Source organism: Symphodus melops (genome assembly GCF_947650265.1).
Source record: "Symphodus melops genome assembly, chromosome: 5".
Taxonomy (NCBI): Eukaryota; Metazoa; Chordata; class Actinopteri; order Labriformes; family Labridae; genus Symphodus; species Symphodus melops.
Genome location: NC_136695.1, coordinates 17,956,967 through 17,977,729, shown reverse-complemented (window position 1 = coordinate 17,977,729; position 20,763 = coordinate 17,956,967). Strand labels below are relative to the sequence as shown.

The following is a 20,763-nucleotide window of genomic DNA, read 5'->3' as shown; positions in this document are numbered from 1 at the left end:
TACGGTTAAACTTTGATTCCCTAAACTATGAAAAGGAAAGTGGAAAGTAAAACGTGATGGTCAACAGTATTTACATTTTCTCATACATACAGTAAAAGAAATGTACACCCTTTTGATTTCCCACCTTGCCTGACGCATGTTATCACAAGTAGCGAGTGGAATTCTGCTGTCTTAATTATTAATTATTAATATTTCAATTATGAGGTCAGTTATAGAAAGACAACAAAAAAGATAATTAAAAAGAGAGCAATATATATGTACATACTTATAAATAGATTAGATATAAGAGTGTAACAAAATGATATCACAAAATGAAAACTTTTTATTCATTAATGCATGTGTATTTCAAATAAAGTTATGCACAGTGTAATCTTTTTTTTTTTTTAACTTATGACGCATACTTTTATATCAGTACTTTACAATGCACCCCCTTATTAAGTCTAAATTAAGGTATTTAACGACAGTGCATGTCTGTTTTGTGTAAATGGCCGAAAAATTATTTCTGAAGGACTTTACTGAAAGTGATTTTTAAGAAATGAAGGCACACAGTGTTGTGGGACATACTGGGCAATCAAACCAATCTCGCCTGCACTTAATGAACAACAGACAAATGGGATGCACAAATGGTATTGTGTTAATATTTATATAAAAACAACCAGAAGACGGGTAAAATCAACATGCACATATGCTATAGTCATGCAGAAGCCTGACTGAACCTTTCTCAGAAAAGTCCCCTTTAGCTCAGTCATGATAAAGCTCCCCGAGAGAAGAGTGGAAACAACAAAAGGCACCCCCTGCAGTAGTAGAGATCTAATATTGGCACCCGAAGCAGCTGGCGGGTTGTCTACTGTAATTTTAGCGCACACCGATGCAGAGGAAAGATTTAATGGGCATTGGTCGGCGTACCCTCTTCTGAGGGCGTAAAGGAGACAGAGCGGAGAGGAAGGGGAGAGGGAGGGGAGCAGAAGGAGAGGACAGTGAGGAGAGAGGGGGAGAGAAGAAAGCTGTGTGTGAAGGGCTGCTGTGGATCAGAAAATAAAAGTCAGGAAACTACCTGGAGCAGCATGACTCCTCTAACGCTTGGACTGTATCTGCCTCTGTGGTTCTGTTATGGCCTGGCTCAGTCCTCTTTTCTGGACAGCTTTATTTCATTCCCAGCAGGTAAGAACATTTATATCTTGAGACTGATTGATCCTGCATGTGTGTGTGTGTGTGTGTGTTTGTGTATGTGTGTTATACTGTACTACAGTACCATGCATGCACAAGTGTTGAAAGTGTGGTGCTGTAAACGCATTTTCCTTAAATGTCTAGTCTTAGGGTTCATTTGAGCTTATGTTCTTTGCAAAAAATACTCTTGTTTTTATTTTCTTGTTGTCCATGAGGGAGACTAAAAATGCCTCTATAAATAGCCAGGACCTGCTCCAGTCGTTCAGTGAGACGCACAGGCACTTCATATCTGTGTCTAACTCTGGGAACTCTGCTGGACGGGTGTCAGGATCTGATAGTTTGCACCTGTTTCCCCGTTGCACATGCTCCTCGTGCATGTCACCTCTCATTTCTCAGATAGTTTCTATATGTATGGGATGATTCTAATGTCATGTGCATGTCCATGTGCAATTATAATTTAAGCATACTGATGTTGAAAAAAAGGGATCATTCACGTGCAGACTTTGCAGATAACATGGCCTCCTCTGACTCTGATTATTTGCTCCTGTTACTGACTGCATGCACCCATCTCACAGCTCTCAGACCGCAGCAGGAGCAGAAGAGGTTCAACCCATGCTGTTTACTGAGTCCTCCGCCACCCCCACTGTTTCCTCCACCCCCTTCACTTTGGCGCCGCCACGCTCATGTGAGTCAAAAGTCATGTGACTGTCTATTGTGGAATATCAGTGTGTTGTCCTTGGATGGCGTCCAATCGGCCCCCTCTCTTAGTGTGTTTTGACCCCTGAATGACACAGTAAAAGCACTTACATGAAGGAATGGCTGAACATGTCTGAAATGTATACAGACACTTACAAACTTTAGTTTACCATGTCAAGATAAAACTGTTGACTTTCTTCTCTTTAAAGAGCTTTAAAAGTACCTTCTTTTTAAAAAAAAAAAAAAACAGATGGAAAGCGTTTCATCGAACCGTGGAGAGTCGGGAAGTGAGGACAAAGGTTCTGCATGCGTCCGAGGACTCCCCGGGCCAGCTGGTCCCCCTGGTCTTGAGGTAGGGTCAGGAGTGTTTCCACTACCGTTGATTTCCATTTCCACTTTCACATCTCCCCAGCTACGATTCCCTGTCAGACCGTCCCAGCCATGCTGAGGTCTGTATAGTCTTCAAGGTGTTGAGGGTTAGTTCTCCAGCACTATATGACCCCTGTCTCCTCTCCAACTTGAGAGTTCCTGCAGGGCAGGAGTTGGGGATTTCTCTGGCCCATGCAACACAGCGACCCATTAACGCTCTACATTTAGCTCGGACACAAATAGCCTTTTTCCACTGCCTGCCAGTGCGCCACACATCATCCTCAGAAATTGTCCAAAGAGCTGTCTGTCTGGAAAGGCACACTGGTCTGCGTAAATTCCAGGGATTACCAACACAAGCATGTGTACGTTTGTTTGTGTACTCTGGTGATGAGAGACATTTAGACAGTTTTGTTCAATATGTTTCTTATAAATCGAATCTCCTTGTAAGCCAAGCATGCTGTAGGCGAAATGCAGAATCACTAAATGATTGTCAAAGCTTTGCCCAGCTCAGGCTGTTACAGTCCCAGTTTATCAGAAGAGACCCCGCGAGGCACTTTTTAAATCAATAGTGACCACTCAGCCTTTAGCTAATTGAAACTGCAGCTGTGGGCTTCAAGGAGCAGGCATGACTCTGTGTTGGGATGTGGACAATAAACTCATTTCGATAAATATCTCCATGATTTACAAGCATATGTCAGGTATTGTTTTTTATGATCATCAGGGTCCACCTGGATTACCTGGGATAGGAGGGCCAAAGGGAGAAAAGGTAAGCAGTTTACTTCCCCGTGATTATTCTTGTTTATGTATCTCAAAAAGGATTTCACAAGCTACACATCATTTTATAATTTCACTTTAATAAACCTGTTGCACATGATTTGAAGATGCTTCCTAGAAGCCCATTAAACAACTCCTGTCCTTGTCCCCTCCTCCGCATCCTGTCGTCAGGGAGAAATCGGAAGACCTGGGCAAAAGGTGAGAGTCTCCATTAATCACTCCATATTCCCGCTAAGTGGATTTACTCAAAATCGAGATGCATTGCCTCTGCCCGCTTGCTCGCTGTAACTCCAGAGCGAGCACTGCCATTCCCTGGCTGTGTACAAGAGAGATTGTGAGAGAGAACAACCTTGACAGGAGACAGCAAAGACACTGACAGGATGCAGGGGATTCAGAGATGCTGAGATGGACTGTTTTGATGATTAACATGCAGGTCTCCTCTCGCTGTTGACCCAACAAAGAAACCCATCCTCCCTGTCAGCTGTCCCTTCCTCTCTATGAAAACCCACACAGCTTTATTGAAAGCTCAGGGCACAGCGATTGATCCCCTTGAATGATCAGACATTGTGGTCGAGCTGTTAAAATGGCCCACTGGGAGAGCTTCACCGGCCGGTGGTCTGACGGAGCAGCTTTGCAGCACCGCAGTGCAATTTAGTTTAGTGCTTCAGCCAGGTCATAAATCATTTTATTTCCCACAAGCACAGGCTACTGTTCTATATACAGCCCATCATTTAATTAAAGAGAGCAAAGTGACAGGGCTCGTTAAAGTCATTCTCCCCCTACATGTGCAGCAGTGACTGATAAATACTGGAGCAAGAAGGCTGTAAGCTTAGGCAGCAGAGAAGCCACGCATTAGAGTCGTTTATTTATAAACAGAGAGCTGCTTCTTTATCTGTTGCAGCAATTGTTTTGTTATCCTTAACTTGTATTTCTATTTCTGAGACGCTGAAAACTGATGTCTGATTTTAGGGGCGGACAGGTCCTCCTGGACTTCCTGGGAAACAGGGACCAGCTGGATGGCCAGGACCAACTGGGCCCAAAGTGAGTAAGTCAAGACTCACATCGAGAGACTATAACAATAATATAACACTCCACGAGACCAGTAAGTGCAAATATAAGGTAGAGTAGATTATTTGCTTAAACTGTATATTATAATATACTTTATTATGTAACATATGCTTGACATTTTGTGGGGAAAAAAATACCTTCAGCATTTTAGTTTGCAATCATTTTTTATAGTCTGCTTTTAATTAACCGTTGGAGAACGTCATAGAAAACAACGAAGCCAATCCACACATGTTCTGTCCTGACTTTTTTTTTTTTTTTTAACATTTCAGGGTGAGAAGGGAGACCCCGGGTTGATGGGTTTGCCTGGTGCCAGAGGACCAATTGGGCCCCGGGTACGATCCACATAAAACCTTCTACAATATGTCATAATCTTACCTTAACACTTCTTCCACCTGTTAGTTGAACATTTTGTGTCTCTGCTCATTTTATTTCTAGGGGTTACCAGGGTATAAAGGGGAAAAGGTTTGTACCTGTCTCAGAAACGTTTAAAATGCAATAAGACATATTGATTATCTGTTATGTAACACACTGTGATGTGCTACTTCAGGGTTCTCGAGGTGATCGTGGTGAGAGTGGAGTCAAAGGCGACAAGGTAGGCAGAGATAATGTTTTGGATAAATGCACTGTCGTGAATCAATGCTGTATGCAATCAAAGTTATGAATGATTGCTCTTCATGTGCAGGGGGCGATGGGTTTCCCGGGAATGCTTGGACAGAAAGTGAGAAACATTTAAACAAGAAATAATAACAAAAGTTTATGTTTCCAAATCTCACCAAACAGAATACTGAGTAGATTTACATGTTTTCAGGGTGAATTGGGTCCAAAAGGAGAACCTGGAATCTCAGGAAACAGAGGACCCACTGGGCGACCAGGAAAGAGAGGCAAGCAGGTGAGGAGTTACATTATATATATTTTTAAGGTGTGTGTTTGTTTCTGTAATTGTATTATTGATGAAAAAATATTTTTCTGGACTCAACATTGACTTCAAGTTTTTCACACTTTTGATCTCTGAAACTTTATACAACACAGTGTGATTAATCTGACCACATTGGGCATTGCTATAATTGTGTATCAGGGAATGAAAGGAGACTCGGGCAGTGTGGGTCCCATGGGACCTGCAGGCCCACAGGGACCTTCCGGCCACCCTGGTCCTCCTGGTTCACCTGCTACAGGTGGGAAGATTTTCAACAGCTTCAACACAATGCTGATTTAAACACAGACGTCCTGTTCATTTAAGGCTTTACGTATTCTACATCTCTGTTAAATAAGTGGATCTGTGTGTGACCCAGCACGTATTCTGCTCAGTGAGAAAGTGACACGCTGTGATACCAGAGTGAGAATAAACTCTCTGTCAGCAAAAGGAAGCAGGGCTTAGACAAGTGTAAGAGGAGAGACTCTATCCGCTGAGGAGAAACACGATGCTTTCACTATGACATCATGCTAAAGGCTAAAAGGGATTTACAGATTGACAACCTCTCTTACTTACTCAAGCATTATGTCACCTGATAATGCACATGACATTTCATATCTTTGAGCAGGTTTAAGTTTGAACTAAGATGTTTGTGTGTGTTGCTATTTGTAATTTAAAAAAACACATCATATCCTGAGCGCTCTTCAGCAGTCACTGTAGCTCATTGTTTCTCCTGCATGCTATCTTACCTGTTCCTGCCTTGTTTCTGTATGTGTGTGTAACATATTGTTTCCTGTCTGTTTATGTTAAGGACTGTACATGGTAGGAACAAAGGGTGCACGAGGTCCACCAGGGCCTCCTGGAAAGTGTAGCTGCGGCTCTCTCAGTAGCTTCCCATATGATGATTATCCCTCAAGAGGAAGCTATGCCAAAGTTCCAGCAGTGAGTGATATCGGAATCCTTTAAGCCAGATATGAAATATTTATATTTAATTAATTTAATTAATTTAATTCTGCTTTGTTTTGAGAAATATCAGATACGATGCAACTTTAACTACATTTAAGACACACTGGGTTTTGTCATTTTGAAAGATAAAAAAAAAAAATGTCTATAAGATCACATTACTACGACTAAGAAGGATATTGCTTTGAGACAGTATCTCAACCCAGGATATTACATTCTGAGGCTCAATATTTCAAGATTTTTCCCTCCAACAGCACTCAACTTTCTCATTCAAAATGCACTCAGTTATAAAAGCATGACATAGTTCCTCACTTTGCTTCCTTTCAGATATTTGTTGTGAGCAATGAGGAAGAACTGGAGCGTCTTAACATAGAGAACGCTCTTGCATTCCGTAAAGATGAGCGATCTCTCTATTTCAAAGACATCGATGGCTGGCTGCCAATCCAGGTATCACTGCAATATATATCTATATTTTTTGACTATTTTGTCTTTTTTTTTAACGTTTTCATTTTCAAGCAATTATTTCCAATGTGGTCAAGTTTTTAAACTCTGTTAAAGACTTTTCCATTCCAGCTGACACCGTTCCAATCGATGGAAAATGCTCCCGATGACGAAGGTTACTGTGGTGACGGGATTGTGCAGATATCCAGCGGGGAGGAGTGTGATGACAAAAATCGAGTCGTCACTGACGGCTGCGTTAGTAAGTCATGTGTCCGTGATTGGTGGTCAATAATATAGCTAGCTTTTAATTTGCTGCACATAGATAACATGACACCTCCACCTCTGCTGTCTCCCCTTTACACAGAGTGTAAACATGCCTACTGTGGAGATGGGTACCGCTATGAGGGGGCTGAGGAGTGTGATGGGAAGGACTTTGGATATCAGACATGTAATTCATACCTTCCAGGGTAAGCAAACTCTTAAACTATATGTTTAAAATGTATTTTTGAAAGGTTACACCTGGTAAAATGAGCTTTTTTTTACTGTGTTTTTAGGTCATATGGTCACCTCAAATGCACACCATACTGTGTTATTGACTCCACAAACTGCAAGTACTTCACTTGAGGAGAGTGCTGAAAGCTGCAGCGGGATCCTCTGTGTGTTATTTGCTTGACACATAACAGGAATATTGATGCAAAAAAAATATTGATGATCCAAGCAAAGGACTCTGAAGTTAGAGGCCAGTGATGAAATTTCTATTTCTATGATGAAAAAAACCCCCCCATAAAACACATGTATAAAACTCCTCGTGTAAAACTCTGGAGTTTTAGCCAATCAGTGGAGGTGGAACGCCTTCGCTCACACATAGGAAATGCACAGGACAACTGCTCTCTGTCTTAACAAGCAGGGCTCAAGACCAGCCTCCTCACCCCGCCTAAATGGACTGAAAACAAGATGCACAGTTGTGTGACAGCGAGGCAACGACTTAAAAAAGCGAAGGATGGAGATGTTGCAGAGGAGCCAGAAGTGCATTGATCTTGACCTAGTTTCTGAAAGAGGAAAACAAAAAAGTGGGGCAGCGGGGCATCCAGAGCATTGGCCTCAGGTATTCAGCTGCAGTGTGAATGAGTGCACAGCATTTGCATGAGGCTGGGATTACTGAAACCACGACAGCAGCTGTCACTTTCCAAGCATGTAAACAACTCTTTCCTTATTATTGCCACAACAAGGCTTGAACTGTGTAGTGTCAGTATCAAATTCAGAATGTCAGTTGTGAAGTAAAACTTGGCACATACAAAGTGTAAATAGAGGGAATAATACATGATATATGGATAACGCACTTGTAATAATTCTGTGAGACTGTTATACCAGGAGGCCATACTTCAGAGGCTTCATTCGCTTGTGGAGGTAATAGACTTAACAAGAACACTGAGTCTGGACAAGATTTAAAACATATAAACAATACTCAGGAAATAACAGGTTATGTAGATCCACACATCACCTTTCACAGGCAACCTCCTCTACTCTCTTTGTAAAATGAAATGACAGTGACTGTATGCTGAAGCGCACAGGAACACTCCAGAAAAAAAAGCTTTAAAGTGTCCACATGATCGAGTTTCCTCTCTGCGCTTCAACCAGAAATGAAATATTGTATATGTGAAGGCTTAAAACTGTTACGTTCTTAATTTTCTCACGGCACAGGAAAAGGCAAGGAGTCGTCTGTTTAGCTGCTAAAGGTGGAAGGAAATTCAATTCCAGCCTGCTCTATGGTCATTACTGTATTTACTCTAATACCTCTTTATCCAGTCTTTCTGTCTTACAGTGTACACAGCAACAGAGAAGCTCAACAGTAAACTTAACAGTCTAGATGTCGTCTGCTGTGTGTTGGGCTATAAAACAAAAAAAAAAGAAGACTTTTCCGATATATAAGCTGACATGTCATAAGCTACTGTACGAGTCGCAGTGCCAAGGGAGACTTTTCTCAGCCATACTTAGATGTTGTCAGGTGACGTGTAAGCAATTGAAAAATGAAGACTGTTATCAACTCCGCATGCTTTTGCTACCATGTGTGAAACGCTTCCACTTTGTCAGGCAGTATTTTGTAAATTATTGTAGCGTTTGTTAGCATAGCAGGTGTCTTAAGAAGTACTGTATGTGTGACACTTCTTATATCCTAGTGATGAACTGTGCCATGCACAAAGCTCAGAAACCTGTTGGGAACTGTGTTGAATGTTGTGTCTGTGGCCTGTGCTGCTGTGCTGTGTCCTGTCCTGTGTATGCACAACACTGCTTAAACATAACTTGCATGTGGTAACGTACTGTAAGGCTAATGAAACATAGTATGCACTGTGACAGTCTTTTTTATTATTATATGATTTATACAGTAGTTGTGGATAATTAAAAATGGAATAAAATGATCATCCTAAAAAGCTTTCCTCACTCTTTTATTCTCGTTTATCCGTGAAGTCAAGGGTTTGTCAGCATCTCTGTTTCCTCTCTGTGGTGACAGTGATTAGGTGCTGTGCAATACTCCAAGAGACAGAGATAGAGATGCTATTGATGTTTTTCTCAACGCACTAACTGTAAAAAAAAAAAAAAAAAAAAAAAGACAAGCAGATATCTATCAAGTGGGAAAAAGATGCTGTCAGCAGCTCCGCTCAAAGTGCAGCGTTAGGCTGAATAGTAAGCAAACCACACTGATCTCTTGGCAATAGTAGCTTTTTGTTCTCATGCCATGAAAGCCATCAGAAAGGAGTCAATGCCTGGAGATGTGACACAGCGATACAGGCTGGGCACAGGCAGCACTGTTACAGCAGAGATGTTCACGGCTGGATTTGAACATATAACCCTATTAGGGTGCCCTATTTCTTTTCCAAATCAAATCAGGACAATTTGTCTGCTGAGATGCCCAAGTAATAGCTTACCTTAGCATATTTATCCCATCATGTGCATTCCCCTGACCGAGCCAATCAGATTTGTACCACAGATGTCTCAGTAAAATGTTGCTGAAGATACAGAGGCCAAACTGATTCTGTAATGAAAAGATCTGCTAAGCACACGTAAGAATCCACAAAGTTTAGGAGGATTTTTGAACAGTTCTCTTTCACTCAAATGAATTTATGAACTTTTGCTGATTGCAGTCGACATTGATCAACACTCTCTCAAAGACACCGGTCATGAAGTTCAGCTTGTGGTCAGCAGGATCTATTTTGACCCCTCACAGGTATTAACAGGTATAACTTGATGAGTGTATTTAAATACTTTTTCCAACAAAAGGATTATTTCGGTGCAGGTAGTGTGGTGTGGGATTACTCTTATGGGGGCGATGCAAAAGAGGCCACAGGGACAGCAGGCAGGCAGGCAGGCAGGGACCCAGCTGTTGGAAGAGGCTGAGTGAAAATCCCTGACCTATAGGCAGCCATGGCTGGCATGCAGAGTGCTGTAGTCCTGGCAGAGGATACACCACCACAGCACATGCAAAACACCCATTTAACAGATGGCAAAGAAATGCAGCTGTTATTAAGATCAGTGAAGAATGAACTGAGCGAGGGCCAATTAAAAATGAGATTTAGATGACAATGTATTTGACTACAAAAGGACTTAATACACACTTGGACAACTTAGTAATTTATTTTGTAAAAATTCAATAGCATCTTATATACAATCATAGAAAAAAAAAACATTTTATTACAACAACATACTTTCAGGATAAACAAGGTAATTAAACAACATTGCATCCCAGCTGTGTAAAACTTCTGCAAATTCTCGACTTGACAATGTATTACTGACTGCATTCCAGACATCTCAAACAATAACAAAAAAAATCAAAATAAAGTGAAAAATACTTTGCGGTGCGTCTTTGTGAATAATAGCCCTATGAGGATGTTCCTGCTGCGTGTGAATGGCTCAGTGAATTTGTGGACAAACTTAAACCTGTCCAGGACGTGGAGTCTTACCACGTCTACGTTGAATCGACATCATCAAATATTGAGTATGGCTGGTAGAAACACTCAAGTAAATGCAGCAGAGTGCCACCATGAAATGGTGAAGAAAAATGAAAATCTGTAGAACAGCCTTAAGGTTAAAGGTAACTTTTATAAATCTGTCCCATTTAAGATGTCCAGTTTACTTACATTAATTATAGGTCTTTGCCTATAATCATGTTCCAATGGCATCTATGTTACTTAATACATAAAATCATGCAATCAATCCACATGCTCTAGGGCTACTAATGTCTATACATTTATTCAAAAGCTCCGCCCATATCTCACAGTCCGCATGACATAAACATCATAACTTAAGACATGATCAACAGACACTGTGAAAATGCATAATATGCAGAAGTTTGTGCAGAGGATGCCGACATAAATATTCAGCAGTTGTCAGTACTTGAACAGCTACACTGTGTTATTTCACTCTTAAGTGTTGTGGTGCTGTAGGCAGCTCGGGCTAAAGCCATTCACATGACAGTTTCTTTTTGGTCCCGTGAAGAGTCTCTGAAGTATTAGCTCATAGCATGTTAGCGGTATAAAACAATACAGCCAAAAACTGCAGGCTTTAGACTAAGATTTCAGGGAATAAAACACAATTATTATTGATTATATTAATCATATAATAGCTGTGTAATATTTCCTCTTAACTTCAACTATCAGTGCATTTTGCTTACTTAATTAAAAAACCTAATGTTAGCACATTATGCAATTTCATTACATACTTTAGGCATACATTGGGCTTTGGAACAACCTGACAGTTTTTCAATAAATAGCGCTTTTGTTAGCTGCAAGATTCCCCTGTTTCATAAAACCATGGGGCAGGACAATCAGGACTAAAATAATTGTTGTATATCAAAGACAATCAAACGTTATCTTCCAGGGATCTTACAGGAACCAAACTCCCTGTGCTTATGTACCCTCAAAACACGTACAGTCCATAAAAAGCCACAATACCAGAATCTACACAAAATAGTCACCATGAATCATTAGGGTGGGAGTCTGCACAACAGGGCTTAATCCCTTCACTGTCTTATAGAGTCTTTTAAACAAGACCCAGAAACTACATTTTGTCAGCCATTAATGCCTTCATTGTTGATGCTTGCTGTGCCCCTTTGTGGGTTCCCAAACACCCACATCAATACCTTCTTCAAAACTAGAGCCTCTACAGTGGGAGAGTCCAGAACCACTGGTAAGCCCTTTCAGGGACGCGCCCACACTGTTTTATACAGGAGACACACACTGATGAATCTTTCCCTTTCCTTCAGCAGTTTTTATAACTCTGCCCTCAGCAGTCAGGTTCTGTTCTTGCTTGAGCCTGGATTGGTCTCCGTGTTCACGTTCACACCACTTCATCTGACTCCAGGTTGTATTCATCGTACAGAGCGTCCAGGACAGCCAGCTGCTTCTCCATGGCGGGCAGGTACACTCCCAGGTCTCTGTGCAAGCCGCTGATGAAGCTGCTCTTCAGCTCGTCACCTTCTGTCGACACCAGGGCGGCACTGAAGCTTTGATAAGACGGCGCAGCTCGTAGGGCCAGCTGGGAAAACACAGCAACAAGTTAGGTCGAACTCAAAGCACAGATCAGCCTCTTCAAAGGACAGACCAGAGTGAGAAATACTTACAGCAAATACGCCTCTCACAACCCATCCGTGGTACTGTCGGAGGGTCTTTCCATAGGCGTTATCTGAGTGAAGGACGGAGCATGATTTATCCTGATAGATACAAATAGACATAGATTTGTGTATTGGTAGACTGCCTCTTCAAAAATCGGACTCACTCAGTGCCCCCTGGATGTCTTGTTCTCCAGCGTTGACCTCTGACAGAAACTCTTTGAGGAACTTCAGGCCTCGTCGGAGCCACAGCAGAGCCTCGGTGGCCGAGTTGCGAACCTTGGCAACGTCTCTGTGGACTTCATGCAGCACGATGGACTGTAGTGTGGGGAAGCTGTCAGGGTCCGACATCAGCTTCTGGTGAATTTTCTAAAGGGTGAAATCACACACACACACACACTTCTGGGTTTTTTTGTTTTGTTTTTTAAAACGTGGCTTAAACTTGATGTTGTATAAAAGTTATGCAATGTGAAGAAACAAGATCGTTTAAGGGACATTTCTTGACGACAATGACTCGAGTAGAAATGTGTAGTTATTTCTAAGATGATGCATCAACAATGCGTACACATACCTTGATATTTCCAACAAAATCCATTTTAACTGGAGCGAACACTGTGGAGCCCAGCTTGTCTGAGGAGATAAAATCCATCATCATTTCTTTGTTGCTGTTTCGTTACTAGGAAGAATGTTAAGCTGCTTTTTTGTAAAGGAGGAAATCCTGTCTACAGACTTCAGTAAATATAGTTCTACATGTTGTATGAGAGAATATGAAGGCGTACGACTCTCTGTGGGACACGTTATATATAGTTGTGTTATACATATTAATAGAGAATAGACATTTATACATTTAGCGGACCTTTGTAAAAACTGCTTCTGATGAGTAATTCAATCTTTTTAAACAAACACTGCTATCTCCTGGTATCTAAGTATGTCCAGGACCTGTGCAGATGATTGTTAATAAGTTAGAGATCGTATGTAACACATGGGCAAAAATCAAAGATGGCCGTTAAGATGCATCTCCAGCCCAACCAGCCAAGTTTTTATATTTACTCCATCTCTACTTCAAATATATTTGAGTTGCCTGATTAATCTCACAACAGGAAGGATCCTTATTTCCATATTCTTGGTTGTTTTTTGGTCAACTGGCTTACAAAAAAAAAAAAAAAAGTCAAAATCTTGAACTGGTTTCCATCTTTACTGAAGCTGTAATGTTTACCTTACCCATGTGTAGGCCAGAGACGAGGACACATAAAACATATAACAGACCACAAAGAGTAATAGAAACGAGGAAAAACAGTCGAGTGCAGAGGGAAATTATGACAAGATGAAAGAAAAGGGATGCTCTTACTCAAATACAGAGAAATGACAGAGCATGCAGAGATGATAGGAAAGCACCAGAAGAACGTGTTCCATGTAAACGTTTGACAGGGTGACCACGTGTGTCTGTGTGTGTGTGTGTGTGGTGTCAGGAGGAAGAGGAACAGGTTAAAGATGAGGAGACTAAAAGTGAGCAGCCTACCTAATACAGGCACTATTGCATAGCATGAGTCCAAAAACTCTTGAGTAGGGATACCACTGTCGTCGTCCAGTCTTATATCACTAAATCTAAAAAAAAGTAGAACAGATTCAAACAGGAGAATATATTAGAGCCGAGTATGCCATTTCAGTTTTTATTTGATCGCATCAAACAGAAAAAGATACAAGCATCAAAATCAAGCCAGAGAAATGACTCACACAGTGTCATGCAATCCTACGCCTGACCATACCTGAGACTATGCAGCTACTGAGTCTACAGCTTCAGAGCAGTGTTTGCTTGTTTGTTCATGATTATGCTTCAAAATGATCCCCACCTTGAGGTAAAGACTGGTTAAATCCAGGGGGGGGGGGGGGGGGGGGGGGGTCTTCTCTGAGGTTGTCAAAAGTAGAATTGCACATATTAACACAAATAAAAATCCCTTCCTCTGGATAGATAATAGTGTGTGTGTGTGTGTGTGTGTGTGTGTGTGTGTGTGTGTGGGCTTCTTCTGCAGGGATCGTATCAATGAAAAGTTCTAAAGTGTACTGGTTTAGACTCTAGCTTAAATATACAGAAGAGACTTAAGAACTCAAGAGCACTGCTGAGTAACACTCGTCAAAATTTAAAAAAAAAAAAAGAAAGAAAGAAAGAAGGAAAGTCTGATATATTTATAATAAAGAGTGAAACAGAATATAGCTTTACAAACCCAATTATCAGTTGAGGGCCTCTCTCTGTGTCATGTGATCAAGAGAGAACACACTAATATAAAACACTCATCCAAACATCTGAATTCAGTTCAAATCTTTCAGACTTGTTATGTCACATATATTCTGTGGAACACTGTAGCACATACTATTCTTTACATTAACTACGTCTTAAAAGTGCAGTGCCTCAAAGACAAAAAGTTCTACACATACGGCTCGGACTGGATCATGTTAATACTGTAAGAGTGAAATGTCACAGAGCATTGTTCCGTTTCTTCATACAGTGTGTATGTGAACTAAAGAATGTGACCTTCCTGAGTAGCATTTTCATACCTGTGACTCATTGTGCTGAAGAAAGTTTCCACCTGCCCTGTGTCTTCTTGCTCTGTTGAAGTGTCACCTTCCTGCTGAGCCTCCTCTTGGTCAGGAAGAGCTTCCTGTTGGTGCTGAGGCTGCACAGCATTCACTTCCTGGTGATTGTTGTCGTGATCTTGATTTTGGTCCACTTTGTGCTTCTGCTCTTCTTCCGTCTCTTTCGCGTCGTCGTCCTCTCCGCTTCCCTCACCCCCCTCGGTCGGTTGCTCGTACTGTTCGATGTCAGAGGTATTCTGGGTAGTGTGCGATGAAGGAGTGACCTGCTCCTCGAGGAGCAAGCCAGTGCCGTTTGCTGCTTCACTGTCTGCGTGATACGGAAGATGGATACTTTATTAATCCTTTGCAAGAAAAGCACACTGTTACAGCAGTCACAGTCAAGACATGAAATAAAAACACCGGACAAAGAACACTAAGGCATTTATAAACGAGACATCAAATTTTTTTTATTTAAAACAAATCAAAATAGTTTTTTAAAATAAAAATGTAACTATGTCAGATGAACACTGTGTAGTCTGTTGATCAATTTAAATTATTCAGACACAGTGCTGTATTAAATCAAAATTCTCATACCAAATAGACTTAGATGAGACTTGTCTATTGATTTTAAAAATAAGTTGACAAAGAAGTATGAACAGTGAAATAAGGTTAGCATTTAAGTCCATCAAGTATGGAGGCAGCCCGGGCACAAGTACAACCTAGGGCTCCTTTCCTGCATGTCATTCCCCACTAGCTCTACCTGTTCTCAGATATAAAAGGCACGATAGCAAAAAAAAAACCTTGAAAGAAGAAGGTGAAATAGTGTATGTAAATGTTAAACCAAAACAATACATGGGAGCATTACTTTAAGTAATATTGTGAGGTTTGTTACCTCAGGGTGGCTGTTAGGACAGCAGACTCACCTGATGGGGTGGAGTAGTGATCCGGTCTGTCAGGCTCATCTGGTCCCTCTGCTCCAGGGTCAAGGCTCTGGTTTTCATGTGCAATTGTTTCAGGTAAATCTCTCCATCTTGAATGAATAGGAAAACTATTTGTTAGCTGTAGAAATTGGATTGTTTTCCTTTGGGGGGGAAAACACAACAGGCAGCTTAATCTACAGCCATTGAATTGAAACAATAATCTAATCATTTACTGTGAACAGTAAAACATTTGAGAGGGTATTTCATTTCTGCTTCACTGTACTGAATGCTACTTTGGACATCAAAGTGACTTTGAAATGATAGAAAGAAACGTAACATGAATATGTAAGGGCAAAAAAAAGTCACCTACTTTTCCTCAAGATTCAGATTTAAATGATTGCCAGGTTTAATCTGTTAAAGATAAAGAAATCAGGAGATGGTTAATATATAACCACTTTAGAGCCGTGCTGCTTATACTGGATATTTTGGGGTTATAAGACTGACACGGGGGTGGTGACATACCTTGAGAGGTTTGATGGCTGCTTCTGTAGGAGATCCTGGTGGACTCTGCGTTGCCATGTCTGTACTGAAAGTACGATTTGCTATCTGCATGCATTCCTCTAGAGTCTTGAGGAAAGTGGTGCATGTAGACTTCACAATGTTTCCCGTGTCTATGCCTGTCTGAAAAAGCCATCATACAAAATCAGTCAGCACTGTCACATATCTAATCGACACTCTAAACTCTGGGGGACGCAATTATGATATTTGGTGGGGTAACCATAAAGGTTATTAAACTGCCCTCGTGCTAACATTTGCTACCTCTCTGGCATTACAAGCACTGGCACACTTCATTTAATGCTGTGCTAGCCTCCCAATACAGCAGTTAAACGCAGACAGTAGCTTCTCTTATTTCGTCAGTTCATCCACATTTTAACCTTACCTCTGCTGTGTCTCCCAGCTCATCATTCTCCTTGATCCTGTTTACTTGTTGCAGGAGAAGGTCACAGTACAATCTGAGCTCGGACATCTTCGTTTTCAGCGCCTCTGTGTTTTCCTGGAGCTCTGTATCAACAAATGGTCCAACATGAAGACAGGTGTTAACAATATTTTGTGTTTCTTATTTGTTTTTCATATTTGAATTGTAGGGCAGGGGTGTCCAAAGTGTGACCCGGGGGCCATTTGCTGCCCTCGAGAGGGTTTTTTTGTGACCCCCGACTTCAAATCGAAGAGTTAAAACATTTTGGCCCAAGGCCTCATTCAGATGGCTTTTTTTTTTTCTTCATGTTATCAAGGGCTGAAAGATATTCCTAAAATAGAAAATGTTGAGTACAACATATGCGTTTTTTATTCTTTTTTTAACAGCTTTGTTTATTATCCACAGTTTAGTTAACTATGATAATGAACCTATGCATACTTTTTGGAAATAAGCAGACTGTTTCACTATTTAATAGCTTGAGCTAAATACAGAAAGCTTTTACAAGAAAAATTAACCATGTTACAGGTTTGATTCTGAGAAAAAACAAATAAAAGACCAATTAAAAACTACAAAAAACTCAAGGTAGTTGACGTCTTTTTCTTTAAGGTTTCCTTTTGTGGAACTTTTGAGTCTGATCTACAAAGCCTTACTATGTTTTCAAAGAAACTAGAAAAAAATGTTTCTCACTGTAATTCGTTAGTGTATTTACATTACTTTTTAACAGGTCAAAATAGAAAAAGTTCCTTACAACATTAATTAAACAATTTTTTAAAAAAAATAAAAAAAAACTTTCGCCCCCGAGTGATTCTTGCAACAATTTTGTCCTGCGAGACAAAAAGTTTGGACACCAGTGTTGTAGGGTATCTTCATACCTTTCTCTCTCTTTGTCCGGTTGTCTGTCAGGCAGGCTTTCGCTGTTCCCAGTGCCACCAGCCATTTTTGCCTCTCTGCTGCATTGATGGCTCTGAGGTAAAAGTACTGCTCTCCTGGTATGGTCAGGTCAACTCGTGTAGAGTCAGAGGAATTAACTGAGAAAATCACAGCACCGCACAAGAGGTCAAGTTATTTATAAACACAAACTGCACGATGAAACACAGTGGTCAAAGTGAGTCAAATACTGACCTTGGATTTCACAAACTGAAATTTTAATGCTGCCCTTGCAACCTTTCCAGGCATCTTCTTGAGAGTCATAGTAAGACAAAGTTCCTCCATCAAGAACAAACCAACGTGGCTGCCATCCTGGAAGAAAAATGAACACGTTGAACATAGTCTGTATGGTGCCGTTTAAAAAGTAATCACTATATCATTTAGTAAAAGTCAGGGAAACACTGCGTTACCCTTACTTACTTTATGTTAGCTACAGCTAATCAGTTAAGTCAGATTAAAATGACAGATGGTGGGAACTACCTTCACTAGCAAGCACTACCTTTGAACTCTTCACAAATTAAGTTATCCTCTTGTTCTTGAAGTAACTTGCTTTACTAACAAAGAAGCTTTTTTTTATTATTATTTATAATGATACACAAGCTGTAACTAGCAAACGTTAGCTCACCCTCTGCCAGTTATCTCAAACTCAGTACAAGTACGCTTTCACGTTGTCATGCTAGCTAGCAACGACGAGCACCATGACACAAACCACCCGACCACTACGCCCTCATCTTACCGCTTATGTAGTTGGTCCACTTATAAAGCATTCCTTCCATCGTTTAATGACGTGTTTTGCCGTTCATTACTTGTTTATCATCACAAGAAAATGATGCACAGCTGATTGCAGCGACTCCATCGGCCCCCCGAGTGTGATTTGTGGAGTAACGTCCACAGCTCCGTATCTCAGCTACGTCGATAAAAGTGCGTAAAGTTTTCATGAATGACGTCCCTCCCATTTTACATCAGAGGGGCTTAGATGTTGTGGGCGTGGATTATTGTGATTGACACAAATTGTGACCGCTCGGATAGGAGAGTAAATAAAAGGGGTGGGGTTTAGAAATCCGTTATCCAATAGAAGACGGAGCAGGGCAGAAAACTAAACAGTGGCTGCGTTCATTGCAGAATTTGTCTGCCACGTAGTTGGCATTCCTAACATGCATCTATTTTAAGTCACTGTATTTTAAAACCTTAACTTAGCATTTTATGCTTTTTTTTAGTCAGTATTTTCTTTGTCTATCAAAATGAATATTTTTCCAATTTGTTCGATATTGCCCTCACTTTTTATGTTTGTCACTGGGGGTAAACTACCCGAGCCAGAAGTGAAAATAGAAGTTTTACACAAACCTTTCATGTGCTATCGTAAGTCAAAATACGGAGACATGCTTCTTGTTCATTACGATGGATTCTTGGAGAGCAATGGCACCAGGTTTCATTCAAGGTAATTTGTCACTAAAAACTTACAAAGTCTCATCTATAGCCTATGATAATTGCCTATCACATTGCACGAGAACTATAGCTGTAAATGTATCTAATGGACTACATCTCATCACTTCTCTTTGTAAGTAAGGTGGTTGTTATTCTAGCCTTACTTTAAATGTTTGTGATATTATTATATTGTCCATTGACCTCTTCTTTCTCAAAGAAAACTGATCGATCCTTGTAATGCTTGACAGTCGCAATGATGGCGATAAGAATCCAGTGTGGTTCACTCTTGGGATCAAGGAAGTGCTCAAAGGTTGGGATAAGGGTCTCAAAGACATGTGCACAGGAGAGCGCAGAAAACTGACCATCCCTCCATCTCTGGCATATGGCAAGGAAGGAAAAGGTAACATAGTTTATAAAAGCATGGTATACTTGCATCAAAGACCCCCTATTCAAAATTAATCCGAAATCATACCTTAATCATCTTTACAGGCAAGATCCCTCCTGGTAGTACCCTCATTTTTGACATCGAGCTCATGGACATCCAAAATGGTCCCAGGTCCCATGAGTCTTTCCGGGACATGGATCTAAATGATGACTGGAAGCTCTCTCGACAGGAGGTTTGAAAAGTCTTATTATGCTTTTTCCTTTCTGTATGACGGGTTTGATTATTGCTAAAAGTGATTATTATTGTCCACACAACAGGTGAAGGAGTACTTGAAGAAAGAATTTCAGAAACATGGATACTCACCTAATGACACACATCATGAAGTGATGGTGGATGACATTTTCAAAAATGAGGACGAGGATAAAGATGGTTTCATATCTGCAAGAGAATTTACCTACCAGCATGATGAGCTCTGATTTCACCTGTTTTTCTTTTTTTTATCGACCAGAGTGTCTGTTCCCGTTTCATCAGGACATGACAAAAATTAAGGAAATATGAATTGATCACCGGGCTGTTTTCACATGACAGTTGTTCTGCATTGTATTACTTTTGGAAAAACTCTAATACACTTTCTTAATTGTTTTTTAGGTTTTTTCAAGAAAATGATATCCATACATTTATACATCTACATTCCTCATGCACTGACAATGTCACCACAGATGTATTAAGGCTGCAGTTTTTGCTTCTCTTTAAATTAAATTATTTTATTTCATTTCATATATGTGAACTTCAAGTTTATATTTGTCTGTTATCTTTGTGATACATGCGCTGTGAGTAGTGGCATCGCAAGAAATTCTGGGCGCTATAAAAAACATCACTGCCAGCCCAACATGCCACAACCCAAGCCACCTCCACCCAGTTACTATAACTATAACACCACGCATATGACCCATGAAAAGCTGTTAAAAAAAAAACTCCACCTTAAATTGGGGCTCAATGACAACAGAAATGACAGTGTTTCATTTTGTCAGCATCATCTCAAGTCATGAACAAACTAATTGCTTTATGTTCTCTTTTCAAGTCTGAGAAAAGCAGTTTGATTTAAAATGTCACGTGTTAATAAATCCTCCAACAGGAGTTTCTTGGTGTGCAGATCTTTTTTGCTCATTATAGAGTTAACCATATAAACTAGCTGCAAAGACAATCCTCCACAATCCTCACCATTCAAGGTGGACCTTTGCCAAATATTGAAATCTCTGTCTACTCCAATAGTTTATGACAGCCCAACAATTGGCATATCAAAAGATTTTCACCACAGGATGGAATCAAACCAGTAGTTGTTGATAAACAAGGCAGTATCACCATTCACTGAGCAAATAGTATGCCTAATTACCAATGGATATATGTTGTTGTTAAAATCCGTCCTTTTCAAACCCATCACAGACTTGAAATTCATTTTACTTCTTGCTACAGTCAAATTTTTTTAAGTACTTCAAAAATACAATGAAATTCAGGCAAACATAGTGTCAGAAGTAAGAAGGCAAATGTCCCCTAGAAGAATTTGCTGAC

At 40.5% G+C, this 20,763-nt stretch overlaps 3 protein-coding genes across 4 annotated transcripts; 2 read left to right on the top strand and 1 right to left on the bottom strand.

Annotated features, from left to right (window-relative positions):
* Positions 1 to 947: 947 nt before the first annotated feature.
* colq (collagen-like tail subunit (single strand of homotrimer) of asymmetric acetylcholinesterase) lies at positions 948 to 9,023 on the top strand. Of its 2 annotated transcripts, none has more exons than XM_079343698.1 (17): positions 948 to 1,161; positions 1,743 to 1,852; positions 2,114 to 2,215; positions 2,954 to 2,998; positions 3,178 to 3,204; positions 3,976 to 4,047; positions 4,344 to 4,406; positions 4,510 to 4,536; positions 4,622 to 4,666; positions 4,757 to 4,792; positions 4,883 to 4,963; positions 5,150 to 5,246; positions 5,796 to 5,926; positions 6,275 to 6,394; positions 6,521 to 6,647; positions 6,753 to 6,855; positions 6,943 to 9,023. In XM_079343698.1, the coding sequence occupies exons 1-17, from the start codon at positions 1,065 to 1,067 to the stop codon at positions 7,010 to 7,012; spliced, it is 1,353 nt and encodes a 450-aa protein (XP_079199824.1). In that variant the 5' UTR covers positions 948 to 1,064; the 3' UTR covers positions 7,013 to 9,023. The 2 variants fall into 2 exon arrangements, with proteins under 2 accessions (XP_079199824.1, XP_079199823.1); XM_079343697.1 differs by having other exon boundaries at positions 6,506 to 6,647.
* A 976-nt stretch (positions 9,024 to 9,999) lies between these two features.
* On the bottom strand, positions 10,000 to 18,313 carry plekha8 (pleckstrin homology domain containing, family A (phosphoinositide binding specific) member 8). Its single transcript, XM_079344304.1, has 13 exons — positions 18,121 to 18,313; positions 17,580 to 17,696; positions 17,330 to 17,485; positions 16,422 to 16,543; positions 16,004 to 16,162; positions 15,852 to 15,892; positions 15,485 to 15,591; positions 14,544 to 14,889; positions 13,510 to 13,595; positions 12,562 to 12,620; positions 12,158 to 12,359; positions 12,003 to 12,064; positions 10,000 to 11,917 (listed from the first exon to the last, which is right to left on the bottom strand). The coding sequence occupies exons 1-13, from the start codon at positions 18,158 to 18,160 to the stop codon at positions 11,720 to 11,722; spliced, it is 1,695 nt and encodes a 564-aa protein (XP_079200430.1). The 5' UTR covers positions 18,161 to 18,313; the 3' UTR covers positions 10,000 to 11,719.
* A 161-nt stretch (positions 18,314 to 18,474) lies between these two features.
* fkbp14 (FKBP prolyl isomerase 14) lies at positions 18,475 to 20,331 on the top strand. Its single transcript, XM_079344305.1, has 4 exons — positions 18,475 to 18,822; positions 19,058 to 19,209; positions 19,299 to 19,426; positions 19,512 to 20,331. The coding sequence occupies exons 1-4, from the start codon at positions 18,626 to 18,628 to the stop codon at positions 19,668 to 19,670; spliced, it is 636 nt and encodes a 211-aa protein (XP_079200431.1). The 5' UTR covers positions 18,475 to 18,625; the 3' UTR covers positions 19,671 to 20,331.
* The last annotated feature ends 432 nt before the right edge of the window (positions 20,332 to 20,763 follow it).